Source organism: Phlebotomus papatasi, chromosome 2 (assembly GCF_024763615.1).
Source record: "Phlebotomus papatasi isolate M1 chromosome 2, Ppap_2.1, whole genome shotgun sequence".
Lineage (NCBI taxonomy): Eukaryota > Metazoa > Arthropoda > Insecta > Diptera > Psychodidae > Phlebotomus > Phlebotomus papatasi.
In genome coordinates, this window is record NC_077223.1 from 83,914,802 (window position 1) to 83,939,848 (window position 25,047).

The following is a 25,047-nucleotide window of genomic DNA, read 5'->3' on the forward strand; positions in this document are numbered from 1 at the left end:
AAATTAGTTATCGTTTATAAACCCGTTTAAAACCTTTAGGAATCGGTTCATGCTTGTCAGGAATTCTAAGACCTTTCGAAAAAGCCCAAAATATGATACCATTCGGTTGAAAAATGCACTCTTTTTAGAGCAATTATAAGCTTTGACCTTGAAAAACCGTTATTAGGAATGATTTTTACACTGAGAAAAAAATGGGGGTTCGATTAACTTTTTTTCCTCATAACTTTAACATTTTTTGGGTGTAAAAATATATCAACATTTTTTATTGTTAATTTTACTCTTTTTTAAGGGTAAAATTAACATTAAAAAGGGTAACTTTAACCCCTAATACACCTAAAAAGCATAAAATTTACATCGATTTCGGATCAATACTGCAGGGTAAAATAAACATTTCTGAATTGTTATTTTAACTTTTTCGGATTTCTCTACGGATTTTCGTGGACCGCGGAATTTTTCGCGGATTTTCTCGGACCGCAGTCTTTCTCGCGGATTTTCGCGGACTCCGGAATTTCCCGAATCGGATATATTCGGCTTTAGCCCTTTAACGACGAGACACTTTTTACGAACCGAAAATCAACGATAAAAATTTAACCGATAAACAAAATCAATGAAACGTCTTATATCAGACTTTGGAAAATCCAACAGAGTCTGATTCGGTGCATTTTTTACCTCTACGAGCGATAGGGACAAAAATAATTTAAAAGATTTTTCTGACTATATAGCAATGAATAATAATTTTCAATGTAATGAAAAATATTATGAATGAGTATTGTAATTTGTTTTTTCGGAACGGTTTTGTTTAAAACAAAATGGAAATATAAAAAATAATTAAAATAATTTTTCAATATGAGAATTAAAAATTCGTCATTTTTAAGCTTAAATATTTCTTATATAGCAAATAGCTGAAGACTTGCAAAAAAATATCCTAGATTCATTCAATCTTGTACTTTGCAATTACGTATAAACATAAGGGCACTTAATGGGTCAAGTGGTAGAGCACTAGCTCTATGATGCTAGTGTCCCGGGTTCAAATCCCCTTTAGGTCACCAGGAATTTTTCTGGCGTTAAAGGTGTTCGAATTGCATCCAGTGAGCTTCACTGCGCTTGATTCCACGGGGCATGGGACTGACAACCTCATTCCTGTATAAGAAAAAATAATAATGGATGTCCCGAACTCCCCCTTGTGGGAAGGCCTAGTTCCTTTATGGAACGTTGTGCCACCATTACTATTATTATTATTACAAGAAAAAAATAACTTTAGGTAATCAGGAAAATTTATTTTCTTTATGGGACACCGGTGTTCTAATCGTCCTTAAAGGGTTAAAATGTTTCAGATATTTTTGTGCATTTCTCTTACAATTTTCTTCATTTTTAATTGAAACTCGGCATATATCTTAAGCCTAAAGAAGGCTCTAAATGGATGTCAAGTTTGAGGTATCTATCTCATATTTTCCGAGCTAATCGACTTTAAAGTTTTTCAGGTATTTTTGTGCATTTCTGACAATCGGATTTGCACTCTTTCGAATTTGCAAGAACCTCGAGTTGCACGCATTTCCTAAGAAAGTCTCTTTTTTGGCTTTTCAAATAGATTTTCGAATTTTTCAAGATCTACTTATGAATGGGAAGATTTAGTCTTATCAGTGGCTTTTATTTTGCACAGATTAATGGAAAACCACAGCATTTTTTGTCTGCAACAGATTGAGTAGTATTTTTCTTAAAATGTACAATAAAAATCCCATTAGATAAGTAATGTCAACCGCGCTGACTAATTTTTTTTTAGATTAGGGCAATTTCATGAAATCAAAATTCCCATACCTTTTTTCTCAGGCGTTTTTTATATGGCCTTCCTATTTTTTTGGCACTCTTCTTCTTCATCTTATGAAGATCCTAACAAATTTAAATTCGTCTAATCCAATTTCAAGTGGAAAAAATATAACAGTACCAAACATCTGAAATGGGATGATACCCAAGAAACAATTTTTTCTCAATATAATCTTATAGATTTCCCGAATCATGGCTTATCAGAAAGTCTCAAAGAATGATTTACTTAAATAACGCTTGTAGACTACCTAAAATAGTCGTTGAGACCTTTATATATAAAAGTGGCGCACCATTAAGAGGCTTAAATAACTCTATAAGCATTACTATGAAAGGAAACTGAAGAGTTATATCAGACAATCTTATAAAACACCTATATATTTTCTGAGAAAATGCTTATACAATACTCTAAATTCAATATTCTAAACGAATATGAACCTGCTATAAGACCATAATAAGAATAATTAAAAGAATCACAAATCTTTTTTCGCTTTCATACATGTTTATATGTAATTCATTTTATGTAATTATAATTTTTTTTTTGTAATTTATCATGTTTAGGAATTTATTAGTTCACCATTACCGCCATTGCAGAGATACAAAAATGATCGCTGTAGCTATGCCGCTAACACACGAAAATCCATTTTGTCCCTGTAATGTAAGTAATCCGCTAACGCGTCTTCTTTCTATTTATTAATATCCAATCGGTATATGAAGAAATGCCTCCAAACTTCGTCTCGACTGAATTTTACGCTTATTTGTAAATTCTTAAGACTGTTATGAGCATGCTACAAGTCTTTAATAGATTCAAGTCATATTTTAGGGGAAATCAGGGGAAGTTGTTGACATTTTGCGTGCAACCTTTGGATTGCAAATTTTTCACACAAATTTATTCAATACAAGAATAGATTTACTGTATTGTGCTAATATTTTAAGGGAAAATTGTGGTGTGATATAGTGATTATGAGTGCAGTATCAAGAAAAATAGGAATTACTAAGTTTTACAGCATCTTCTCAAAGAATACCCTTACATTCTTCGTATTCTTCTTTTTTTATAAACTAAAAAGGTGCAAGTGCCACTGAAGAACAAAAAAAATAAGAAAATAGTGATTCAAATTGATGGAAGTGGATTAATTTTATTTTGTGTGAGGTAATCATCATACTTTTCACGTGGAAAAAAGTGTTAGTGTACTGATAGTCTAAGATTCTTCTATAAGAATCTTTGCAGAGCAAATATAAGAATCTTATAGCACTTTTTAGTATTCTCCCATATTGTACTCATTGCGCTCTTCTATCCTAATAGAAAACTCACAGCGTAATTAACCTGTTTTCTGGTTTTATTTATAAATTAGGAAGTAATAATTGCAATCAAATGACAGAAGTCTCTAGAAAATATTGAAGAAATCGATAAAATGGGACTACTTTGATTTTCATTAAAAAACTACTAATATTTTCACGTGAAAAGGATTGTACTGAAAAAATGTCTATAAGAAGAACTTATAGCACACCTTGAAAGTAGTTATAAGAAAATAGTTCTTAAGTCTTTTGTTCTTATTAACACATACTTTGAGCTTGTTGTAAGTAAAATATTATACAACATATTTTCTTGAGAAATATTATCTTACAAAAAGGGTTTCGTAGAATTGTATTACGTTTCTTATGAGACTTTTATATATCTATCCTATAATTCCGCTGTCAGCTGTTTAGAAGATCATTATGAGATCATTTAAAAATAATTGGTTCTATAGGGCAGCTAATTGCTAGTTGAGTATTTTACTTCTGAAAATTATTTTTTAGGACACTAAACTGAGACCTTTTTTCTATATCTAGGCCAGTTGGTCAATTTATCAAAATTGATTTATTTTTATCTCACTGATTGGCCCTATAAATATCCACACCAGTGTAAAATTTCTGCAGGATACAGAACACTTATCTCCGTGGTAAAACCCTTTGAAACCCATCCCATGCATCCCATTGAACACAAAAACCGTGGCATGATGCACATTTTTTTTATCAACTGAAAACTCCCTATGAATTAATAAAGCCATTTTCTCTTGGCAAATGGTATTCCTTGCAATTCGGATGAGGGCACTTTTTGTGCCTCTCCGGAAGTCTCACGGGAAGAAAAGATGCCTGAACCTTTTTTTTCGCTTTGCGCATAAATAATCCGCTTAGTGTGGAGTCTTGGCTTTTGTGATAAATTGTGACTTCTTTTTCATCTCTCTGGCGACAACGTGTGAAGATTTAAATGTCTTGCCGGGGCTTGTTTAATGCGTCTCCCGATGACAAATGCGCACCGGGGTCAGGAGGATGAGGAAACTTCCTTAGAGTGGAAGAGTCAAAGAAAGAATGTGAGTGGGATCCTTGTAAATCAGATCACTTGTCTCGATGGGTTTCTCATGATGAGTGCTATTGACCACCTTCTCAAGTGACTTGAGAGGTTCCCTGGCCACAAGAGTATCGGTGACTGACTCATGATTTGCCGCATACAGTGAAAATGTTGGTGGTATGGGTTAGAGACTGTTGTATTTTGTTTCAACTTGTTTGGTACACGCCCATGGAGACTTTTTCTCACTGATTCAGGACATTTCCACCCCAAGGTGGTGTTCATTGGCCCCAAGGGGAGCTTACGGTGGGCAAAAGGAAGGATTTTATGCAAAAATATGGAGAAAATTGTGACACATAAACGCCATATTCGAGGTTTTTTTGTCTGTGGCAGTTGGGGCTTGGCCACGAAGGAGTTTTCACGGAATTTTCACAGAAAAATCCACTTTACCTGCTCCACAATGGTGCTGAGTGATAATCCCAAGTAAGATAAGGATAAACCCAAACACATCCATCTCGTATCTTGTACGAGACACTGTCCACACTCAATTAAATTCGCACTGAAACACTTTTCAATCCACCAATGTTCGCGTCTCGACGTCGACTGGCGACAAATGCCGCGACTGACAGCAAATTCGCCTCTAGCCGAAGTCACGGCGAAAACCATGCTGTCAGTTGTACAGTGGTGGGGGGTAAACAAAAATTGACAATTGTAGTTTTTAGTACAGGCGGTTTTTGTGTGAGAAAAAATCATTTTTCAAGGCAATTGCTGCAATTATTCCGGCTTTTCTTCACATCGCATGAATTTTCCCTGACCCCTGAATAGTGTATCACATTACCGGCAAGTATTCCCTGTAAAAATCTCCATTAAAATCAAATGATAAGCAGGATTGATAAGATTTTGTCTTCGTGGCGTTTTTCCCTCTTAATTTGCATATCAAATGACCACGCGACTTTTCCTCGGAAAACCACAGATTTCCCTCAAAAACAAACTTTTCGTGCCAAAAATAAAACGTGCACATTCTCACGTGTGACGAGGATTGATGAATGTTTTTTTTACGAGATAGAAAAAAATATGATGAATGGACTAGACACGTAATTGCCGAGTTGTAACACAAAATTCATTGATAAAAATGCTGCTTATCATTTGCATTTCCCCTCAAGCACAACTCGTAGAAAGTATAATTATGTAAATATTTGGCAGTTTTTTTTTGTTGCTGTTCAGCACCAGACCCAGTATCGAGGATAATGCATTCCATGAGATTTATCACCATTGTTACACTTTTGTGTGTCCTGCCACAGATTAGGACAGCTGAGGAGGAATCCTGCTACTCCTTTGCCGGTGGACATGTCTACCCTCAAGGATACCCACTCACTGGGCACAATCTCCATGGAACAAAGGCAGTCAGTAAGTTCAACACAACTGATAAAAATTCTTCCGGGTATTTTTGGGAGCTAAAGGGGCGTTTTTATTCTGGCAGTTTCCAGGCCAGCTCCTCATTTTGAGGGCACTGCTGTGGTCAATGGGGAGTTCACGCAGCTTTCTCTCTCAGACTTTTTGGGAAAATACGTGGTGTTCTTCTTCTATCCACTTGACTTGTAAGTATTTCTTTGATTCTAGATAGAATATTGCAATCGTCAGAAACATGATCAGGCTAGTACTTTTTCAAAGACTGTTTCGTAACTTTCTCAAGAATAACGAGCCCTAATATCATTATATTAAGCGACAATAAATTATTAGAAATATTTTTACTTAAAAAAAAAGAATAGAAAACAGAATAAACATTTTTAAGATAAAAAAGTTACTTGTAAAAGTTATTACTGTAGAGCTTAAATTTCCCGCCTTATAGCAATAAATGCTCTGCTGAGGCAACCCTAAATATTCGAGACGCAATGTCTCCTTTCTAGGCCAGCGCCTCTGGTGATGGTGGAGACGACTGTAATAGTTTAGTAGATCGTACGATCTCAGTGAGTACGGACGTGAGTTCGTCTCGAGTCGTACAAGTGATAGGACATAGTGCGGAGAGCTCGCGACAGTCTGGAGCCCACACCAGTCGATTGCATAAGCAGGTCACCTCCTAAGTATATTAGATTTAAGAGTAGATATTGCTTGCCCCCTATATCTTTTTCAGAAGTGGGATGATGGGGCAAGAATCCCCTGAATCCCTGAAAGAGTTTGTGAGGATTGCAGAGTAGCCATCATGACGAAATTGGTCGCAATAGGTTGAATGGTGCGAGTGAGGGGAGCATTAAGCATCATGGGGCAACAGGAAAATTCCTGTCGTACACAGGAATTCAGATAAGTGACCCAACTTGGGGAAAATTGCGTTTTATTGGAATTTTAGAAAGAGAAAAAAACAATTAATGTTGCGCAATAAGGGAAAATTTTATTCAAAAGCAAAGAAATAATTAATTGGGATATATTGTTGATCTTGAGGGATGATTCTCGCCGTGAATAGAGGATGAATTTCCGTAGGAAAGGCGATATTTCGGGAAAAAGGTGGTAATTGCGCATCATATTGGAAATTGCGTCAGAAAATTTCCTATTGGTTCAAATTGTGCCATAAAATATCACGCGATCTCCCCTAGCGGAAAGGAGGGGAAACTTGTTCGAAAATTATCGAAATTGCAACAGTGGCACGACTGATGGGGGAAAAAAGTATTAGTCGTTGACGAAAAGCAGGCTGAGGCAATTGCATTGTCAAAAAGTTGCTATTTTTCGTGGAAAATAAAGGAAATTATTCACCAATTCTCGTACAAAAGTGTTCAGACGCGATTGTAGAAGGTGTTGTGTTGTGTGTTTGTCACGCAGAATGCCGCGTCTTGGGAGGACATGTACTGACCCACCAGTGCCCAGAGAGTCACCCACGGGACAGAGCTCAAGTCACGATGGTGCTCCAAGGATTGGGCCCCAAGAAATTGCCACCATCATCCCCAGGTTCGATCCGGATGATCCCAGTTGCATGGATTGCGAGCTCTGGATTGAGGATTGTAGTACGGCTAAGGAGATGTATGGATGGAATGACAGTGCTGCAATCCTGTACAGCTCCATGAGGCTGAGGGGTACCGCGAAAGTGTGGTATCATGCCGCCAAGGGGCAGCTACAGACATGGGAAATGTTTAAGAGGGATTTCATCGACAATTTCCCTGTGAAAGTCAGCATCCCTGGGATCCATGAACAGCTGAGGAAATCCCAGAAGTCCAAGAATGAGACGATAATAGCGTATTTTCACCGGATGTGCGCCTTGGGAAGAAAAATTTCTCTTGACGACCAGACAATGAAGGAATACATCATTGGGGGAATCTCACCAGAGAGCCGAAGGGCTACCTTGAGGAACCGGGCATATCCTTCCTTGACCAAGCTACTCCATGCTCTACTGGAAACTGAAGAGAAGTGTAATTCAGAGAAAAAGGATGAGAAAAGTGACCGTCACAAGGCTGGATCGTCACGAGGGTACAATCGCGGTTCAAAACAGGCAGACAGGTACCATCCCTATTCCTCAAGTTCACGTGGAGGTTCACGAGTGTCTGAGAATGCAGGGAGATATCAACGGGACAGGAAGGAGAGCCCAGATGGGAATTTGGACAGAGATAGAGTCAAAAGTGAGAAGTTTTCCGGAAAGACTGAATTTCGAGACAACCGGAAGTGTTATCATTGTAAGCAGCCTGGACATTTGATCGCAAATTGTCCGAAAAAGCCAAAGGATTTTCAGATAAGGGTGGTCGAGCAACTCCCCACCCTGCCAAATAAAAAGGGGTTGATCAAGGAGGCTGAAGTACAGGGTCAGAAGGTGAAAGCCTTCGTGGATTTCGGAAGTGACTGTACTATTGTTCAAGAATCGGTAGCTAAACGGTTGAAAATAAAATGGCAAAAAGGGACAATTTCTTTGACGGGTTTTGGGGGAGTGAAAAATAAAACAAAAGGTAGCGCCCGAGTTAAGCTGAATTTAGATGGGGTTGAGAGAGAGGTTGTTTTACATATTGTCCCGGATGAGATGCAAAATCACGAGATGATAGTTGGGCGTGATTTTTTCAATGATCCCTTTGTGGTGTCATTGCGTACCTGGAATGATCTGATAATCACCGATAGTGCCAAAAAAGATGTCGATGTTATGGAAGTGGAAGTTGAGATGGAAGATGAAAATAAAACACCGATTGAAATTTCTGATGATATGATTTCAGTGGGAGAGGGTGTCAGTGACTCGATAAAGGAAAGGCTAAAGGAACTGGTCAAGGAAAATCGTCAGTGTTTTTCCTTAGACACATCAGAACTGAGGCATACCACAATAGAGGAAATGAAGATCCAAGTTATTTGCGATAAAATTATTAAGTATGGTCCCTATCGAATTCCATATGCTCTCAAGGAGGAAGTCCGGATGAAAATTGAGGAACTGCTCAAGTATCAGATAATTGAGCCGTCAACTTCAGAGTTTGCCAGCCCAATGGTGGTTGTTCTCCGGAAGAAGAATGGAGGTATAAGGATTTGTATCGACTACCGGAAAATTAACGCGATAGTGAGGAAGGAGCACTTCCCGATGCCAAACATCGAGGAAAAGCTAAATGATTTGGCGGGTAAGAAACTTTTTAGTTGTCTGGACTTGTACATGGGATACCACCAAATCAGTGTTGCCGAGGAATCCCGGAAATATACAGCTTTTGTAACACCGGAGGGTCTGTATCAATATCGACGAGTGCCTTTTGGTCTTGCAAATTCCCCAGCAATCTTCATGAGGGTGATTGCTCATGCACTACAGTCTCTGAACAAAAATGATGTAACCTGTTTTATGGATGACATACTAATCTCTACAACTGATGAAGAGGCACATCTCAAGACATTGGGTGATTTGTTCACTGTTCTCAGGAAGTATAATCTCACACTCAATATTGAAAAATGTCAGTTCATGATGAGTCAAATTTCTTACTTGGGACATGAGATTACGGAAGAGGGAGTGTCCCCAGGTAACATCAAGACCCAAGCCATATCTGACCAATGTCCAACAAGTTCCAAGGAAGTGAAGAGATTTTTGGGATTGACAGGGTACTTCAGGCGTTTTGTGCCAAATTATGCACATATTGCTGCACCACTAAATGAGGTGAAAGCTCAAGAAAAGGATCATGTGGTACTCACGGAAGAACAGACAAAAGCATTTGAAACCCTGAAGGCCAAGTTATGTGAGCAGCCCGTTTTGGCTTTGTACGATCCCAACAAGAGACATGAATTACACTGTGATGCATCAAAATTTGGACTTGCAGGCATACTTCTTCAGGCTGACAATACCAACCACTTGAAACCAGTCTCATACTTCAGCAGGAAGACCACAAAATTGGAGCAAAAGTACCATAGCTACGAATGGGAAACCCTAGCGGTGAAAGAAAGTCTTCTCAGATTCCGGTACTATCTTCTTGGAAAACATTTCAAGATTGTAACTGACTGCAAAGCTTTACAACAGAGCCAGGATACACAACATTTAGTTCCACGTGTTGCCAAATGGTGGTTGAATATAATGGAGTTCGATTTCACAATGGAACACCGGAAAGAATCTCAGATGAAATATGTAGATTGCCTGAGCAGAATGGCTTATGAGGATCCACCAGAAGAAGAACACCAGGAAGTGATGTTAATCCAGATGGAGGAGGATTGGGTTGTGGCTTTACAACTCAAGGATCCTACAATTTCCCGAATTCGACAAATCCTTGACGGAACTTTAAAGAAGGAACCGGATGAGAAAGATGTGCAGAATAAATTCCAGTTGGTGAATGGCAGAGTGTATGCTCGAACATCAAAAGGATTGAGATTCATGGTACCCAAGGCAGTTCGATTCCATGTGTTGATGAGTGGTCATTATGGGATGGGACATCCTGGACCCAAAAGGACTTTAGAACATCTGCAACGAGAATATTGGTTCCCAAAAATGAGACAAGCCGTGGAAAAATTTGTCCAATTTTGCATTCCATGTGCGGTGCATAAGATTGGGAAAGACGAAAATCATCATCATATTTACGTGCATAAGAAAGCACCTGTCCCTTTCCATACAGTGCACATAGACTTCTGTGGACCCTTCCCAAGGACCAGTGGAAGAAAAGAACATGTATTTGCTGTGGTTGATGCATTCACCAGATTTGTGACTTTGAGAGCAGTTGCTGGACCCACCACAAAAATCACTACCAAGATTCTCGACGAAGTGGCTCAATATTTCGGAATGCCACAAGTATTGGTGAGTGATAATGGAGCTGCGTTTACATCAAAAGAATTCCAGAAGTATTGTGATGAGAACAGTATCAAGCATGCATTAGTCTCTGTTGCTACACCCAGAGCTAATGGTATTGTGGAGAGAATATTTAGAGGAGTCAAGGAGGCACTCAAAACACTTTCCGAGGACAATGAAGGACGTGATTGGGACAAGAAGTTAGCCAAAGTGCAGTGGATGTTGAACTCAATGGTGAATAGAACTACCGGCGAGTCTCCCCAGAAAATGCTGTTGGGATATTCTCCAAAGACAACATTCGGTGATCAGCTGTACAACTCACTCATAGTGGATCACGAAGAAGTACGCACACCAGTAGAAGACTTGAGGACAAAGGCATATGACAGGATGTGTCAGCAACAACAGAAGCAAGCTGAAAAGTACAATCAGAAGCACCTAGCTCCAAAGGTTTACAAGGAAGGCGACCTTGTGTTGGTTCGACACAATGTTGCTGCATTTGGAAGTTCCCGGAAAATGCTTCCACGCTACAGAGGACCATATATAGTGGAAACTGTCCTAGGTGCAGATAGATACATTGTTGTGGATACTCCGATCACACAAGTTACTCAGAAACCGTTCAAAGGAACCTATCCAGCTGAGAAGTTGAAGGGCTGGGTAACCGAGAAGGATTTAGAAGAGTACAGTGGGTTACTTAGTGAAGACCCAGCACGTGATGAAGTTACAGAAGAATTATCAATGGATTGAATTTCTTTATTCTGTTAAAACTTAGTTGATGGATTACATGTTGATTAAGTTGATGTTGAATTAATTTGGATTGCTTGTGATAATAAACTGAAGTCAAAGAAAGATTGAAATATCTATTTGTTAGATGATTTGATTTGAAATATTATGGAATTTATTGAGAACCGAATTAAAGGAATACAAAATAATATGTCTGTTTCTCATTTGGAATTTAGGCAGACTGAATCATAAAGTCATAAGTTGACTGGGAAACTATTACATTTATGGCTATGGAATTTGTTTCCTGGGTGCCTGGCCGATACATATGGGATCATTTGCATACAATTTAAATGGAAAATCATTTGTTGAGTCTTTGTGACAAATTAGTCTTTGTGACAGTCTAAGTCAGTCTAAGTGACAATTTGAAGAGAACGGCTCCGACGACGACAAAAAGAAATGGATTGACTATACGAGGAATAATAACAGCAGTTGATAAGGATACCACTAGAAGACAGCATTACCTGATGCAGTAGAAGGAATGACTTTTGATAGTCTAATTCCTAAGTCTTTGTGACAATTATGAGAAGATGTATTCGGAATTGCTTTTGGTAGCATACATCCGAAATATTGTCTTGGTGACAAAAGAAGCGAGCAAATAAAGAATTCCCTAGATTTGTAGAAAGGATTAGATGAGATTTAACTAAGAGGATCATGAAAAGTGTTAGGAATTCGGTAAGTCAAGGACTGTTACCTTTCCTCAAGACAACCCTGAATCTTCGGATTAGTCAAGTACTCCAATGAGGACATTGGTAAGGTCAGGACGGCCGAGATGTAGAGCTTAAATTTCCCGCCTTATAGCAATAAATGCTCTGCTGAGGCAACCCTAAATATTCGAGACGCAATGTCTCCTTTCTAGGCCAGCGCCTCTGGTGATGGTGGAGACGACTGTAATAGTTTAGTAGATCGTACGATCTCAGTGAGTACGGACGTGAGTTCGTCTCGAGTCGTACAAGTGATAGGACATAGTGCGGAGAGCTCGCGACAGTCTGGAGCCCACACCAGTCGATTGCATAAGCAGGTCACCTCCTAAGTATATTAGATTTAAGAGTAGATATTGCTTGCCCCCTATATTACAAATTAACGTTTGTTAATTACACTAGATCCCGGCATTATGCACATTTTCGGGGTCGAAAAAACGCTCGAAATTATGCGACGAGAACATTTGCATACCCGCAGGGGCTTTCTTTTGAATAAATCGGCCGTAGAACGAATTTCGCGCGGAATAAAAGTAGTTTAAACAAAAAGATTCAACTGTTTAATTGAACTGCATTAACAAACAGTACTTTTTGGCAAGAGTTCTTCAATAAATAGATAGAATATTAAAACAAAAATAACCTTAATAAAAGAAATTAAAGTTTTATTCTGAAAAAATAGCAAAATGTTTTTAAATTTTCAAATTGACTCCCCAAGGGTATAGGCAAACTTGCATAATTGTATGTGCATAATTCCGTCAGGTGCATAATCCGGAAGGACTTAATGCCGGGACTATGAGTGTAATAGATTCTATATTTAAAATCGATTATTTTTGTGATCTTTAAAAACTATAATTATAATATAAAAATCTTTCATGAATAATAATTTTGCTATTATTAAGTAAAATAAGCTTCCACTGCCAAGTAGACTTTCTATCGAGGCATAGGAAAATTATTTTCTGGATTCTTGTGACTAAAGGCGCACTGTAGCCAGATCGCATGGAATTTTCCCTGAGTTACGCTCAAGAAGCAATTATTTTGCCAAAAGAGGTGGCGTGTGCCAAGACCTGACGCTGAAAAGCCAAATTACTGAAAGCTCTAAATCATTAAAGAACAGTGTATTATCTTAAGCATTTTAAGATAATTCCTTCTCTTTGCCAAGATGCCCAAATTGCTGAAAGCTTGCACAACAGTTGTGGATTCTAAAAGCTAAACTTCTATAAAATTTATTCTGCTTTGAAAAGAAGTAGTTCTCATTCTCACATTTTTTAACCTTATACGTTAAAGGGCAGAATCACATTGACAGTAAAATGCTCACCGGTAGCGTCAGTCTCAGCGTATTTCGTTAATTAATGCATTTTTATTGCAATTACGCAAATTCTCAATTACCGTATTACCTTATCTCATACTCGGTGGCACTAGGCGGAAATATTATAAGAAAATTGAAGAAATAAAACGAAAATGCGATAAACGGTGAGCAAGAAAACTGTGTATACGAGAAATTAATTCTACAGTTTTTTTGCTCACCGTTTATCGTATTTTCGTTTTGTTACTTCAATTTTCTTATATTATTTTCACCTAGTGCCACCGAGTATGAGATAAGGTAATACGGTAATTGCGAATTTACGTAAGAATTGCAATGAAAATGCGTGAATTAACGAAATACGGTGACCATTTTACTGTCAATGTGATTCTGCCCCAGCAAAGATTATTTATTTCTTAAGAAAAAATTGTGTATAGAGTGGATTCATCCCTTATGGACGTGCGTACTTATGGATAGAGTGTAAAAATCTTAAGTTCTTACCTAAAGCACAATTTTCTGATTTTCAAAATCTGTTTTAAGTAAAAACTTAAGATTTTTGCAAGGTGTCCATAAGTATATAACGTCCATATGTGATGACTCCCCCTATACCAAATTTGCCCTTTAATTTATTCTAATCTCTGAAACTAAATACATATTAGAAAATATAATATATTTTCTATAATCGCGGTAATAAATTGCGTCGATGCAATTTAATCCATTTCAGCCGAAAACAGTTTGCTCAATGCGATATATTGTATTTAAAAAATAATAATTCGTAATAATGCTTTTCTGATACAATTTAAACCTTATGAGAATCCTATATGACATTTTATTAAAGGAAATGGCTTAAATTAACTTTCAACTGAAAAAAAGCACGGAAAGTTTATGTTTAAAAGAAAATATTCTTCAATTGAATGGTTTTTTATGACTTTGAAAGGGGTTGAGGAAAGGTGATAAAATATTTTTATTTTTATTTAAATGATTTGTATTTTACTGTATATTAAAATTAGAAACAGAATATTATTGAGTATAAAACTATTTTTTTTTACTAATTATTTATTTATTCAATATATCTTAAACATAGCGACATTTTAGGTTATGCATGATCTAACCTCCAAAGAAATTTCAGAATGTAATTCAACTTTAAAAAATTTTCAAGAATAATAACGATGACATTCCAGCCAGAATTATTTAGAGTTATAGGAAAATATGTTCATGAATTTCATTCTTAAAAAATAATAAATTGCTGAATGCTGTCACATTTTTGAGGTTATTAATCGTGGTTTGGTTAGGCGGTTTTCTTTTTATAAAATAACCAAATAGTCCATGAAATTTAACTAGAATTTCAAATTTTATTTTTTCTGCACTAATTGAAGGTTTTAGTTTGCAATGTGAGATTTTAAACATAATCTGCAAATACATTCGAATCGAAATGGAACCCTAAAAATTCTCCTCAGTAAATTTTTACAATTTTGGTCCCTTTGAGGAAGAGGGGCCAATACAAGGATTTTGAATTTTATTTAGATTCTATTTTTTTTCAAAAAGATATTAAATTCTAGCTTAATAATGACTCCGGCACACCTTTTAGATCAGGAAAATTTCATAAAGTCGAAATTCGGATCCCTTTCTTACTCACAAAATTTGCATATGTCTATCTCATTGAGGCCAGTTACACCGTAGCATTGGATTGAGATTAAATTGTCCCAAAGTCGGATTTTGGGACAATTTAGTCTCAATCTAGATCAGCAATAACGATTTCATTAACGCCATTTACACTGCCGCATTAGATTGAGACTGAATTCTCCCAAAATCCGATTTTGAGACAGTTCAATCTTAATCTAATGCGGCGGTGTAAAGGCTCATTCTCTCGCACTCTTCTTCTTCTCTGAAATATCACTCCAAATTCAATTTAGCTCAATCGAATTTGGTATGCTAAAGAGCGAGATAGTCATATGCAAAACATGCGAATTTCGAGTTCATGAAATTTTCCTGATCTAAAAGGTGTGCCGGGGCCATAATAGCTCCATCACAACTTTTAGTTCAAGAAAATTTCATGAAATCAAAATTCACGTTCTTTTCTTTCTCACACGTTTTGCATTATATCTATCTCATTTTTTCGCACTTTAAATTCGATCGAGCTAAATTGAATTTGTTGTGATATATAATAGAAGAAGAAGAGTGCGAAAGAATGAGATGGACATGAAAAACGTGTGAGAAAGAAAGTGATTCGAATTTCGACTTCATGAAATTTTCCTGATCTAAAAGGTGTGCCGGAGCCATAAAGATTAAATTTAATTAGCAAAATTTTGGATTTAAATGTACTCGTTAAATTGAATGAAATCTCAGCTCATATTCTCTGTTGGTTTTTTATTAAGAATCACACTTACTATACAAGCTTTTTGCTTATCTCTTTTCTCAAGCACTTTTGTTTGCCCAACTGAAATCCTTGCCTTTTCGGATCGTGTGGATGAATTCAAGAAAATCAACACAGAAGTGATTGCATGCAGTGTTGACTCCCACTTTACGCATCTGGCCTGGATAAATACACCGCGGAAGGAGGGAGGACTGGGAAAGATTCAGATTCCTCTGCTCAGCGATCTCTCTCACAAGATCTCCAAGGATTACGGTGTCTACCTTGAGGATTTGGGTCACACTCTCCGGGGACTCTTTATCATTGACCACCGAGGCGTTTTGCGCCAAATCACCATGAATGACTTGCCAGTAGGACGTTCAGTGGACGAAACACTGCGCCTGGTCCAAGCCTTCCAGTATACAGATTCCCATGGGGAAGTCTGCCCGGCTGGCTGGAAACCAGGCGGAGATACAATTGTGCCAAATCCGCTGGAGAAGAAGAAGTACTTTGAGAAGAACAACTGATCCTCTGAAGACTTTATTTGAGCAAAAAATAAAAGACAGAAATAATTACATTTACAGGAGCTTCTTCTTGGATTTTGGCGTGGAGATTGTGATGAAGTTGACCCGGCGGGGAGTTTTGGGGGTGATGGGGGCACTTGGAGTCGTTGGTTGGTCCACTTCCATGGGTTCTGCGTCTTTGTCTTCCTTAGAAGGTTGCTCAGATTCATCGTCAATCACGAGATTGATATTTTCCGTGCATTCCTGCGTTGGATCATTAGCCCGGGGCTCCCGGTAGAGTTCCTCAGAGGGCTTGGTTTCCACTGGCCATGCATCCACAGCCTCCTCAGTCACTGCTCCTGGAGCAAGAGTGCCAGGAGCTGCAGTCTCCTGGGATCGCGGATGGCGTCTAATGGCGATGGGATTGGGTTGTTTCCGGGAAGGTGAGGGAGTTTCTGTGGCAATCCGAGGATGCCTCCGGACGGCAATTGGAGTTAGGGGCTTTTCCTTTTTCTCTGGTGAGAAATTCTCATCGCTTTTGATGATTTTTTCAGCAAGTTCCGGATCTAGAATCTTTTCCGGTGTCGCCTTTGGAGGAGAAGTTTCCGGGCGTTTGGGGGAGATTTCTGGAGTCGGAATACTCTCAACATGACCTTCCTTCTTGGCTTTTTTGGGCCTTCCGGATTTTTTGCTCTGTTCCCATTTCTCCATGAGTTTTTCCTTGATTTGAGTGTCATCGTAGATCTGGCCAAGTTCTCCCTCACTGAAGGTTATCAGGGAGCAAAATCCATCTGTGCTGGAGACCACAAGGAGTCTGCCATCGCTGGACCAGGTTAGATCTGTGAGTCTTGTGTAGTGGATGTTTGAGATGATGCCAAAGGGAAGAGTCTGCTGAGTGTCGTAGAAAAAGACGGAATTCTTCGTGGCTACGGCAAAGACCATCCGATAGGGCAGAGGAATCACGGGTTGTAGGTCCTCCGCATGTGACTTGAGCTCAAATAGAACCGGGCAGAACTTCACAGCGACTGTGTGATGCTCCCGGGAGGGAAGGACAACAGCAGGCTGCTTCAGGGAATATCTGGTGTAGATATAAGTGGTATTTGTGGCTTTCCGGGATTCATCGCCTTCACTAACACCCGCTGGGGCCACAATCAACTCTCCATCGGGGCTAAAAGTGAGCCTCCGGAAGAAAGTCTGGAGGGTATCATCGTGAAAGAGTCTAACAACTTTTCCGTGCATTGGAGATTCTGGAGGCACTGGAAGCTGACACTTCCCATTTCTACTCATTACTTTCCTCGTATGGACGTCAAAGACGCGAAAATACCGATCTGTACTCAAGGTAGCCAGATATTTGTTGGCAGGATCCCATGCAACTCCCTGTACAAATCCCTTGTGATCACTGAGAATTGACAAGGTCTTACCCTTCTGAACGTCCCACACGATAGCTGTATTGTCCACAGATCCACTGATTAGCTGAAGATCATTTGGAGACCATGCCAAATCATATACATCCTCCAAATGTCCCCTGAGGATCTTGAAAGTCAACCAAATCTCCTTATCCTGATCATTGCCAACATCTGCAGAGGATTATTGTTATTTTCTTGTCTTCTGGGACACTTAGAAAATTCTTACCGAGTACATTGATTGTCTCATTTTCCTCCCTCTGTTTCCATATGAATATCGCACTCTCATCATCAGCACTGGCCAGGTATTTTCCCGATGGTGACCATCTCACTGCATTCACAGCTCTCTGATGTCTAGTGAGATCTGCCACAATCTCCAAAGATACTCGACCATCTTCCTCCAAATGCATATGCCAAATCTACCAGGAAACACCACAGGACAGTGAAATATTCCTAAAATCCTCAAAATCCCAGACAATCTTACCAAAACATGCGAATCCGTTCCTCCTGATGCTAGCCTGTAGAAATCTGCCTTTTTCCCAACCTGTGGCTGAATATCCACACTAAGAACGGGATCACGATTGTGCCAGGATATCTCTGGGATAGTACACTTCATGATTCCTCCTCGATATTACCTCAAAACTGCAATTTTTTTACAACAAAGGCACTCAATATGTTGCACCCGGGGAGGAGGTTATGAATAAAACGCGCCAAAATATGACAGCCGGCGAGGGGAAAAACTCACAGCATGCTTTTAGTACAAGAAGTAGCAGATGTCAGTGACGTCACTGCCTTTCTCTCCAAGAAAAAAAACATCTGTGCTGAAAATTTTTCAAAAAGGCTTTTTGGATGCCAAAATTCCATGAAGATAAGCAAAAAATATTTATTTGGGTTCGGAGAATAAATTATCATTTCAGTGAGTGGTGAACTTGTGAAACAGGTAATTGTTCTAGCAGTGATTTTTGTGAGGAAGTCAATCTACTTTCATCAGCAAGAAATCTGAGAAGTTGCAGTAGGTCTGGCCACTTTCCATTTTTGTTCCTTTGGAAATTTCATTCGAAAACCCGAGGAACTGAGGAGACAAAAATCATTAGAATCAAGCCTGGAAAAAAACAGAAGAGCACCTAATTGAGCAAGCTATTGTTTTGTGAATAACTGGGAATTACTGTGAGGATTCCTATAATGAAACGTAGTGCATCTCGTTCATCTCGTGATTTTCCATCACAATCAAAGAGACGCACCAGCACGGGACGCTACGATGATGGTTCGCATGAGAGGGATGAGAGAATGACGCCTGAGCGCGTAATGCGTCGCATGGCAAGATCTCCGAGTCCCAGGCCTCGGTACATCTCTCCCCATCGAGATGAGTACACCAGGACAAGGGAGATACCGCCCGAGAGGTATTCGTTCAAGGTGCTCTGCGTGAGTAACCTGCATCCCAAGGCATCGGAGGAGTTCATCAAGGAAACCTTGTACAGGGAGTACAAGAAGTTTAGGGACGTTACCATCAGAATTTCGCCCAACCTGGAGGATAGGGTGGCCTACGTCTGCTTCAGGTTAGCCAAAAATTTAACTTATTTAGGTTTATTTTTTACTCCGTAATCCTATACCAACCAACCTTAAGCGGTCTTTAAACTAGAGGTTTAGCCCAGTTCCTGAAGGTCTCAAAATCCTAAATAACGACCAATTACATTGCTTTTTGAGAATCTAAGGTAACTTTAATAATCTAATTCTAAGTGAAATTTTTCCAAAACATCGTGATTGATAAAAAATTAGAGCAGTTAAGCCATTTGGCTGTCTTAGGTCTGAAGCCCGTATTACATAAGTGGCCACTTACGTCCTCTTTAAGAGATCTGTCCTATAGGGCAGGGGAATTCTGCAACTATATGACAATGTCATATGACAAATCTTCGTGTTTAAATTCTGAAGCTGGCTATACACTAACGACCAAAACATTAAATACACCCTTCGTAAGCTTAAATACACGTGATTTGGACCGGGAAAACGCTGTAATATCCAGTTCTATTGACTGAAATAGTTTCATATATAAACCTAAGAATAGTTTTAAACAAGATTTGAGAAAATACATGAGCTACAAAATTTATAATTTGAGGATCAGTCAAAAATTAGCTTTTTGGAAAAAAATGCAAAAGTAGCCCCACATTCTAAAACTGATCTAATCTTTTAATAATCATTTAATATAAGCTAAATACTATTAGTAAATATTATTAAGAGGCAGGAAAACTGAAAATAATACCGAGGGAATATTTTTGGTACGGATTGTGGTCGGTTTCCGGTGTGATGTGTTCTGAAAGGGGTTTCTTCTTTGAATATTGAAATTTTCAGCCCAAATTCTACTTTTTCATATATTTTTTATTATTTTTCAAATTTCTTCTTATTATTGTTGCAATTTCATTTCTTTTACTTCATTATTTTATTTAAATAAACATGAATAAAATCATCAAATTCAGTTTTCCTCGAAGAATTTTCCTTTAGCTTTGATAAGCGCCTCACAAATTCGGGGCATCCTGTTGATCAATTTCTCCAAAATGTCTGAAGAAACTCTGCCCACATATCCTGAAGTGTTTCCACCAAGACTGGAACTGATGTTGGCGCCTTCTCTCGAACCATCTGGTCTAGAACATTCCAGAACAAAATAGGGAATATGACGGTGAAAATAGATTAACGCGGAGCTTGGAATCAGTGCAAAGCATTTAGTCAGAGACCAGTAAATGATATAATGGGATAAAAAAAGAAAAAATGAGCATAAAAACTTCATGGAAAAGTAAATCAAAAGACATAAAGAAGACATATTTTAATTCATTAATAAATAAACAAAAAGTGAGCATATAATAATTTTAAAAAAAAAACAGTGAACGTTAAAAAAGTAAAATAAAGTGATAAATGAAAAAAAAAATTAAATTAAAGTGAGCGAACGAAATGGCTATATGGACCTAATTGTGACCGACAGCCAAAACGTAAAACAAAAGAAGAAGGTTCTTGAACACCTCTGCTGAATGATTAATATGAGCCACATTTTCGAATAATCTTGCCGAATTTACCACATAAAAAACTCTAAATTTGTCATATGACATTGTTATAACTGTTACAGAATTCCTCTACAGTCTACAGGCCTCCTGCACAACACCTCTCCATTCCAAACAATCTAAAGCCAGCGTCACAGCACCCCCAGGGTTTCGAGAACATCGTCCACTCTGTTTTCCATCTCGTGCATTGACGGTCCTTCCTCCTCGTCCCTTACGGGTTTCGCTCATATAGTTTCCTGCACATTCTCTCCTCTGGCATATGGCAAACGTGACCGAGTTAGCTCAATCTTCTCGCCCAGATTGAGACCACAATGTCGGCCTCACCATAGAACTGCACCGGTAGTGTAGTGGAGGGTTATTCAGGAACAGCACAGTGAGACCAAGTGTGGTTGCGTAATTCATCTAAAACCAATTCGCGACCTCTTTTTTCATTTAACAGTCTTACAACCAGTTCGTGGTTCGTCCTTGTTCGGAATTCCTCTGTAGACACAGTAGACTCTCGCTAATTCGGGCTCTTTTAAGATCGGGCTACTTTTTAATTTGGGCAGCAGTTAAATTTGAAAAAAAAAGTTTGTTGACGTTTTTCAAGTTTGACTATGATTATCGAATTAAGCAAATATGTCCAAATTTTATACGGTTTGTCGTAGTTTTGATGTGGTTTTGCATTATTAAGATTTAATGTAATTCACAATAAATACGAGTAACTAAACATAATATGAGTGCGCAAATGAACAAAAAATCGTTGTATTTCAAATAGTTTGATGCCCGAATTTCTCTCTATTTCGGATGACATTTCGGTCCCAAATGCCCGAATTTGAGAGAATCTACTGTAATTTCCTCATGGAAAGACCTGTAGATTAGTCGTAGGACACGTCTCTCAAAGATCAGCAGCTTTCTTCTGTGTGGGTCAGCGGTACTGTTTCCAGACCATACGTTATGACTGGTTTCAGTATGGTTCTGTGATATTTGTTAACCGTAAAACTTTCCTTGATCGAAATATCGACGAGAGAGAAGAGAGTGCAAAGTACCTACACCGGTGCTACTCTCTTGGTACCCTCTATTATGACTTTATTACCCGTCGTTCAGTACCGATCTACCAACAAACCCCTTCTTATTATTTTTTTTCCAAAACAGCTTAGTAGGGGGCGTGTCTTACTTATTGGTAGGCGGGGCAATAAAACTTTTATAAACATTTATTTAAAAATTTAAAAAATATTCCATGGTCGTAATTCCTGAGGAAGAATTTATATAAGAAAAAATTATGCATAAATTTTTTACGGTTCCATACCACACTTATTCTTTGACAATATGTAACTTTATTACAGAGATTGTAGTAGCACAAATAATTTACCGGGAACTATTTCAGGAATAGCGAAAAGGTATCCAACAAAAAAGGAAATATTCTTATAAATGTGAAAGCCTTGCTTAGAAATCAATAACGTTTCAGAAGTCGAGAAATCGCGTAGAAAAAACACGAGAAATCTTCCTAAAATTGTTGAACTATCTTTTAAGAATACTAAAAATTTTCTAGAAATCCAAAAAAATATTCTTGACCCCCAGAAACGTTGGAAACGTTTTCTGAGCGTGGACATTTATGTCCAGAAAAGCTATAATATTTCTATTTCCCAGAAAGAAATTTTTTCGTGGTGAAAAAAACGTTTCTAGGCCCACGGAATCGCATTCATGAAATACGGAAATGCTTGTGGAAATGTAAAAAGTACAAGAAACATGGAAAAGTTTTTCTTTATTTCATAAATGCGGAAACATATTTCTAGAAAAATAACAATACCGTTTTCAGATACAATAAAACGTTTATGGAAATCCAGAATAACACCCAAAGAACACCAAAACGTTTCTATAAATGCAGAAATGCTTCTAGAAACACGAAAATATTTCTCGTAACGCGAGATCTCACTTAAGAAATAAAGAAACTGTTTTTGGAAAACAAGAAACGCACCTATAAGAGTCCCAAAAACGTAGTAAAATCGTAATTTTTATTACGCCTGAAAGAGAAACGATGAAAAACAACTATGTTTCCCATGTTTCTAAAAGCAGAAAATAACACTCAGTACACATTTGAGCTGTTATACAATCTTTATCCATATTACAAGGCTCTTTTCCTTCCTGTAGCTTTGAGTTGATTTTTTTTACGTTTTGCAATTCATACTTACAAAATGAACCAAGCTATTCCAAAGAATCCATAATTTTCCTCTTTGCAAATTACACTTTAGAACACCACCTCGAACGGTTAAATGTTTACAACAAGTTTAATATTTATGTCCAACAGGACTTTTGAGGATGCCCAAGAGGCAAAACACGCCAATCCCAGAATCACCTTCTATGGTAAATTGGCCATCGTTGAACCAATTTACGAATTTCCTCGCGGTGAGTCACGCAGTATTACTCCTGAGCCTCCTGTGTATGGTAGACACAGCCATTCGCATTCTCCAGAGCCCGAGAGGCGCCGGTCAATTGATCCGTATGATCGTTACGGATCTACATCTGGGGTTACGCAGGATCCCAGGGAATTTACTCCTATGGATCATCATGAGTATATGCTAAGGCAATTGTCTGAGAACCATACGGCTCATTCGGGTCCTTCTCATCAATCAACGATTACTGCTCCGATGGGAAGCGGCAGGACGCTTCCCAACGAAGCACCCGTCATGAATAGGATGAACATGACACGAACCGAGAGAGAAATAGTTTCTCTGCAGGGTGACGAACAGGAGCAATCTCCTCGAGTGAGAAAGTTCACTACATCGCAAAGGAAATATTTGCGTCGTCTATTGGACAGCGGTATGAACTATGAAGCGGCTTCAGCGCGGGTTCTCGCGACGAGGCCAAAGCAAATGCCGTTGTTGAAAACGGAGCCAAGAAAGAGGAACAACGCTATGCCATCGGAGAACAGAAAAGTCAGTGTTCGGGATAGTGAGCCTTTGTCAACATGCAGGGTGTCTCTCATTCACAGAGATCATCCCTTCTATCTGCTCTCTAAGGACCAGATGAATGCACTTGAATTAGCTGTTTCCGAGGAGATAGACAAAATTCCCGTAAATGGACCCAAAATTCAATTCAGGAACTGGGATGTCCGTCATGGAATGGTTGTGGTTGACTGTACAGAAGAGGCATCTGTACAGTGGCTCATGGGAATAGTTGCCAGAAAGAAACTTGTTCAGGGTGTCAGTATCATAGCGGTATATGGTGACAATGTGCCAAAAACTGCCACATGTTCGATATGGATACCGGCTGCAGATAAAACTTCTCCATCATCGATTCTCGCAAGGATCCGAAAGCAGAACGACGTGGAAAGTGATAGATGGAATATTCTTCAAGTTGATGCTGATGAGAAGGGACGCACGATCGTCCTCTCAATCGATGAACCTTCTTTGAACAAGTTGAAGAAGATGAACATGAAGGTGTTTTACCTCGTTAGGCAGCTTGAAATCATCAGGGTGGGAACTGGCTCAAGACAGCCGAGAAGATCCTAATTTGGACACAGTACTACGGCAGAGAAGATTATGGTTCGAGAAGGGACGCACAACGACGGAATCTAAAGCTCAACCCGAAATCCGAAGGAGACGGTATCAGTATCGTCATCAAATCACGTCGTTCACATACCATCAAGTCTTCAATGTCGATCCACTGCTGTACGCTAAAAGGATTCAGTCGTCGTCAACGCCTGTTTCGCTATTAATCATTATAACAAAAAGGAATCTTTGTCATCGTTTGTCCTGGAGGCTGGTACCAATGCAAAGACGCCGGTAGACGTCCAAACATCATTATTTTCAACCGCTTAGCCCTTTTGTGGTCGCGGACCTATGATATCATGACCCGAAACCCGAAGGAGACGATGACAGTACCGTCATCAAATCACGTCGTTCACATACCATCAAGTCTTCGATGTCGAACCACTGCTGCACTCTAAAAGGATTCAGTCGTCGTCAACGCCTGTTTCGCTATTAATCAATATAAAAAAAAGGAATCTTTGTCATCATTTGTCCTGGAGGCTGGTACCAATGCAAAGACGCCGGTAGATGTCCAAACGTCATTATTTTCAACCGCTTATCCCTATTATTGTCGCGGACCTATGATATCATAACTCCGCTACTTCAGGAAGATGTTCGGGTTTGATCCGAAGGCGCTCCAAGGCAAGATCCTGAATTTGATTCAGCCACCTTGTCCTAGGTCTGTCCAGAGGTCGAGGTCTCCTCACAATGGCTTGCAAAGACGTCCGAACATGAGAAATAAAATTTAATTCAATTCAAATTCAAATAAACCAGAATATGCTTTGTCAAAGGGTCTTAAGTACACTGAGACTATATTCGAAACACATGTAGCAGGGTAAGTTGCGTTCTCTATGATGCATCGGACGAAAGATCTAGGAGAATGATTTACAATCGCAGAGTTCTGTTCCCAAGACAGCAGCCCTTGAGGACGCTGTGGGTAATGGACGATAACTCGTCCTATGCTTTGCGTATCTTGCTGTAAATGAAGATTTCCCTTCCTACATTTAGTCTGTCTTATCGACTATTGCAGCAGGGTCTTTATTCATTTATTGGTTGCGATGCAAACGCATACCATATTAAATAAGGGAAGTCCCAGACCTAATGATAGAAC

At 38.8% G+C, this 25,047-nt stretch overlaps 4 protein-coding genes across 6 annotated transcripts in view; 2 read left to right on the forward strand and 2 right to left on the reverse strand.

Moving 5' to 3' along the window:
• LOC129804743 (neurexin-4) overlaps positions 1–4,767 on the reverse strand; it is a 39,239-nt gene extending 34,472 nt beyond the window's left edge. For both annotated transcript variants that reach the window (XM_055852309.1, XM_055852308.1), the window contains exon 1: positions 4,595–4,767. In XM_055852309.1, the coding sequence (XP_055708284.1) occupies positions 4,595–4,658 (64 nt within the window). In that variant the 5' untranslated portion in view covers positions 4,659–4,767. The remainder of the gene's footprint in view (positions 1–4,594) is intronic.
• A 53-nt stretch (positions 4,768–4,820) lies between these two features.
• LOC129804783 (peroxiredoxin) lies at positions 4,821–16,051 on the forward strand. Of its 2 annotated transcripts, XM_055852382.1 has the most exons (4): positions 4,821–4,984; positions 5,348–5,551; positions 5,625–5,742; positions 15,545–16,051. In XM_055852382.1, exons 2-4 carry the CDS (start codon positions 5,392–5,394, stop codon positions 15,999–16,001), a joined length of 735 nt encoding a protein of 244 aa, XP_055708357.1. In that variant the 5' UTR covers positions 4,821–4,984; positions 5,348–5,391; the 3' UTR covers positions 16,002–16,051. The 2 variants fall into 2 exon arrangements, with proteins under 2 accessions (XP_055708357.1, XP_055708356.1); XM_055852381.1 differs by lacking the exon at positions 4,821–4,984 and having other exon boundaries at positions 5,338–5,551.
• On the reverse strand, positions 15,999–18,094 carry LOC129804758 (chromatin assembly factor 1 subunit B). Its single transcript, XM_055852350.1, has 3 exons — positions 17,865–18,094; positions 17,610–17,799; positions 15,999–17,554 (listed from the first exon to the last, which is right to left on the reverse strand). Exons 1-3 carry the CDS (start codon positions 17,994–17,996, stop codon positions 16,053–16,055), a joined length of 1,824 nt encoding a protein of 607 aa, XP_055708325.1. The 5' UTR covers positions 17,997–18,094; the 3' UTR covers positions 15,999–16,052.
• A 57-nt stretch (positions 18,095–18,151) lies between these two features.
• On the forward strand, positions 18,152–24,726 carry LOC129804762 (uncharacterized). Its single transcript, XM_055852354.1, has 2 exons — positions 18,152–18,936; positions 22,715–24,726. Exons 1-2 carry the CDS (start codon positions 18,563–18,565, stop codon positions 23,916–23,918), a joined length of 1,578 nt encoding a protein of 525 aa, XP_055708329.1. The 5' UTR covers positions 18,152–18,562; the 3' UTR covers positions 23,919–24,726.
• The last annotated feature ends 321 nt before the right edge of the window (positions 24,727–25,047 follow it).

Coding starts and splice junctions, on each gene's coding strand:
- LOC129804783 (XM_055852382.1), top strand. CDS start 5,392: ATGCATTCCATGAGATTTATCACCATTGTTACACTTTTGTGTGTCCTG. Junction 5,552..5,624: donor CCATGGAACAAAGGCAGTCA/GTAAGTTCAACA, acceptor TTATTCTGGCAG/TTTCCAGGCCAGCTCCTCAT. Junction 5,743..15,544: donor TTCTTCTATCCACTTGACTT/GTAAGTATTTCT, acceptor TCTTTTCTCAAG/CACTTTTGTTTGCCCAACTG.
- LOC129804758 (XM_055852350.1), bottom strand. CDS start 17,996: ATGAAGTGTACTATCCCAGAGATATCCTGGCACAATCGTGATCCCGTT. Junction 17,800..17,864: donor GAACGGATTCGCATGTTTTG/GTAAGATTGTCT, acceptor GTTTCCTGGTAG/ATTTGGCATATGCATTTGGA. Junction 17,555..17,609: donor TGAGACAATCAATGTACTCG/GTAAGAATTTTC, acceptor AATCCTCTGCAG/ATGTTGGCAATGATCAGGAT.
- LOC129804762 (XM_055852354.1), top strand. CDS start 18,563: ATGAAACGTAGTGCATCTCGTTCATCTCGTGATTTTCCATCACAATCA. Junction 18,937..22,714: donor GTGGCCTACGTCTGCTTCAG/GTTAGCCAAAAA, acceptor TATGTCCAACAG/GACTTTTGAGGATGCCCAAG.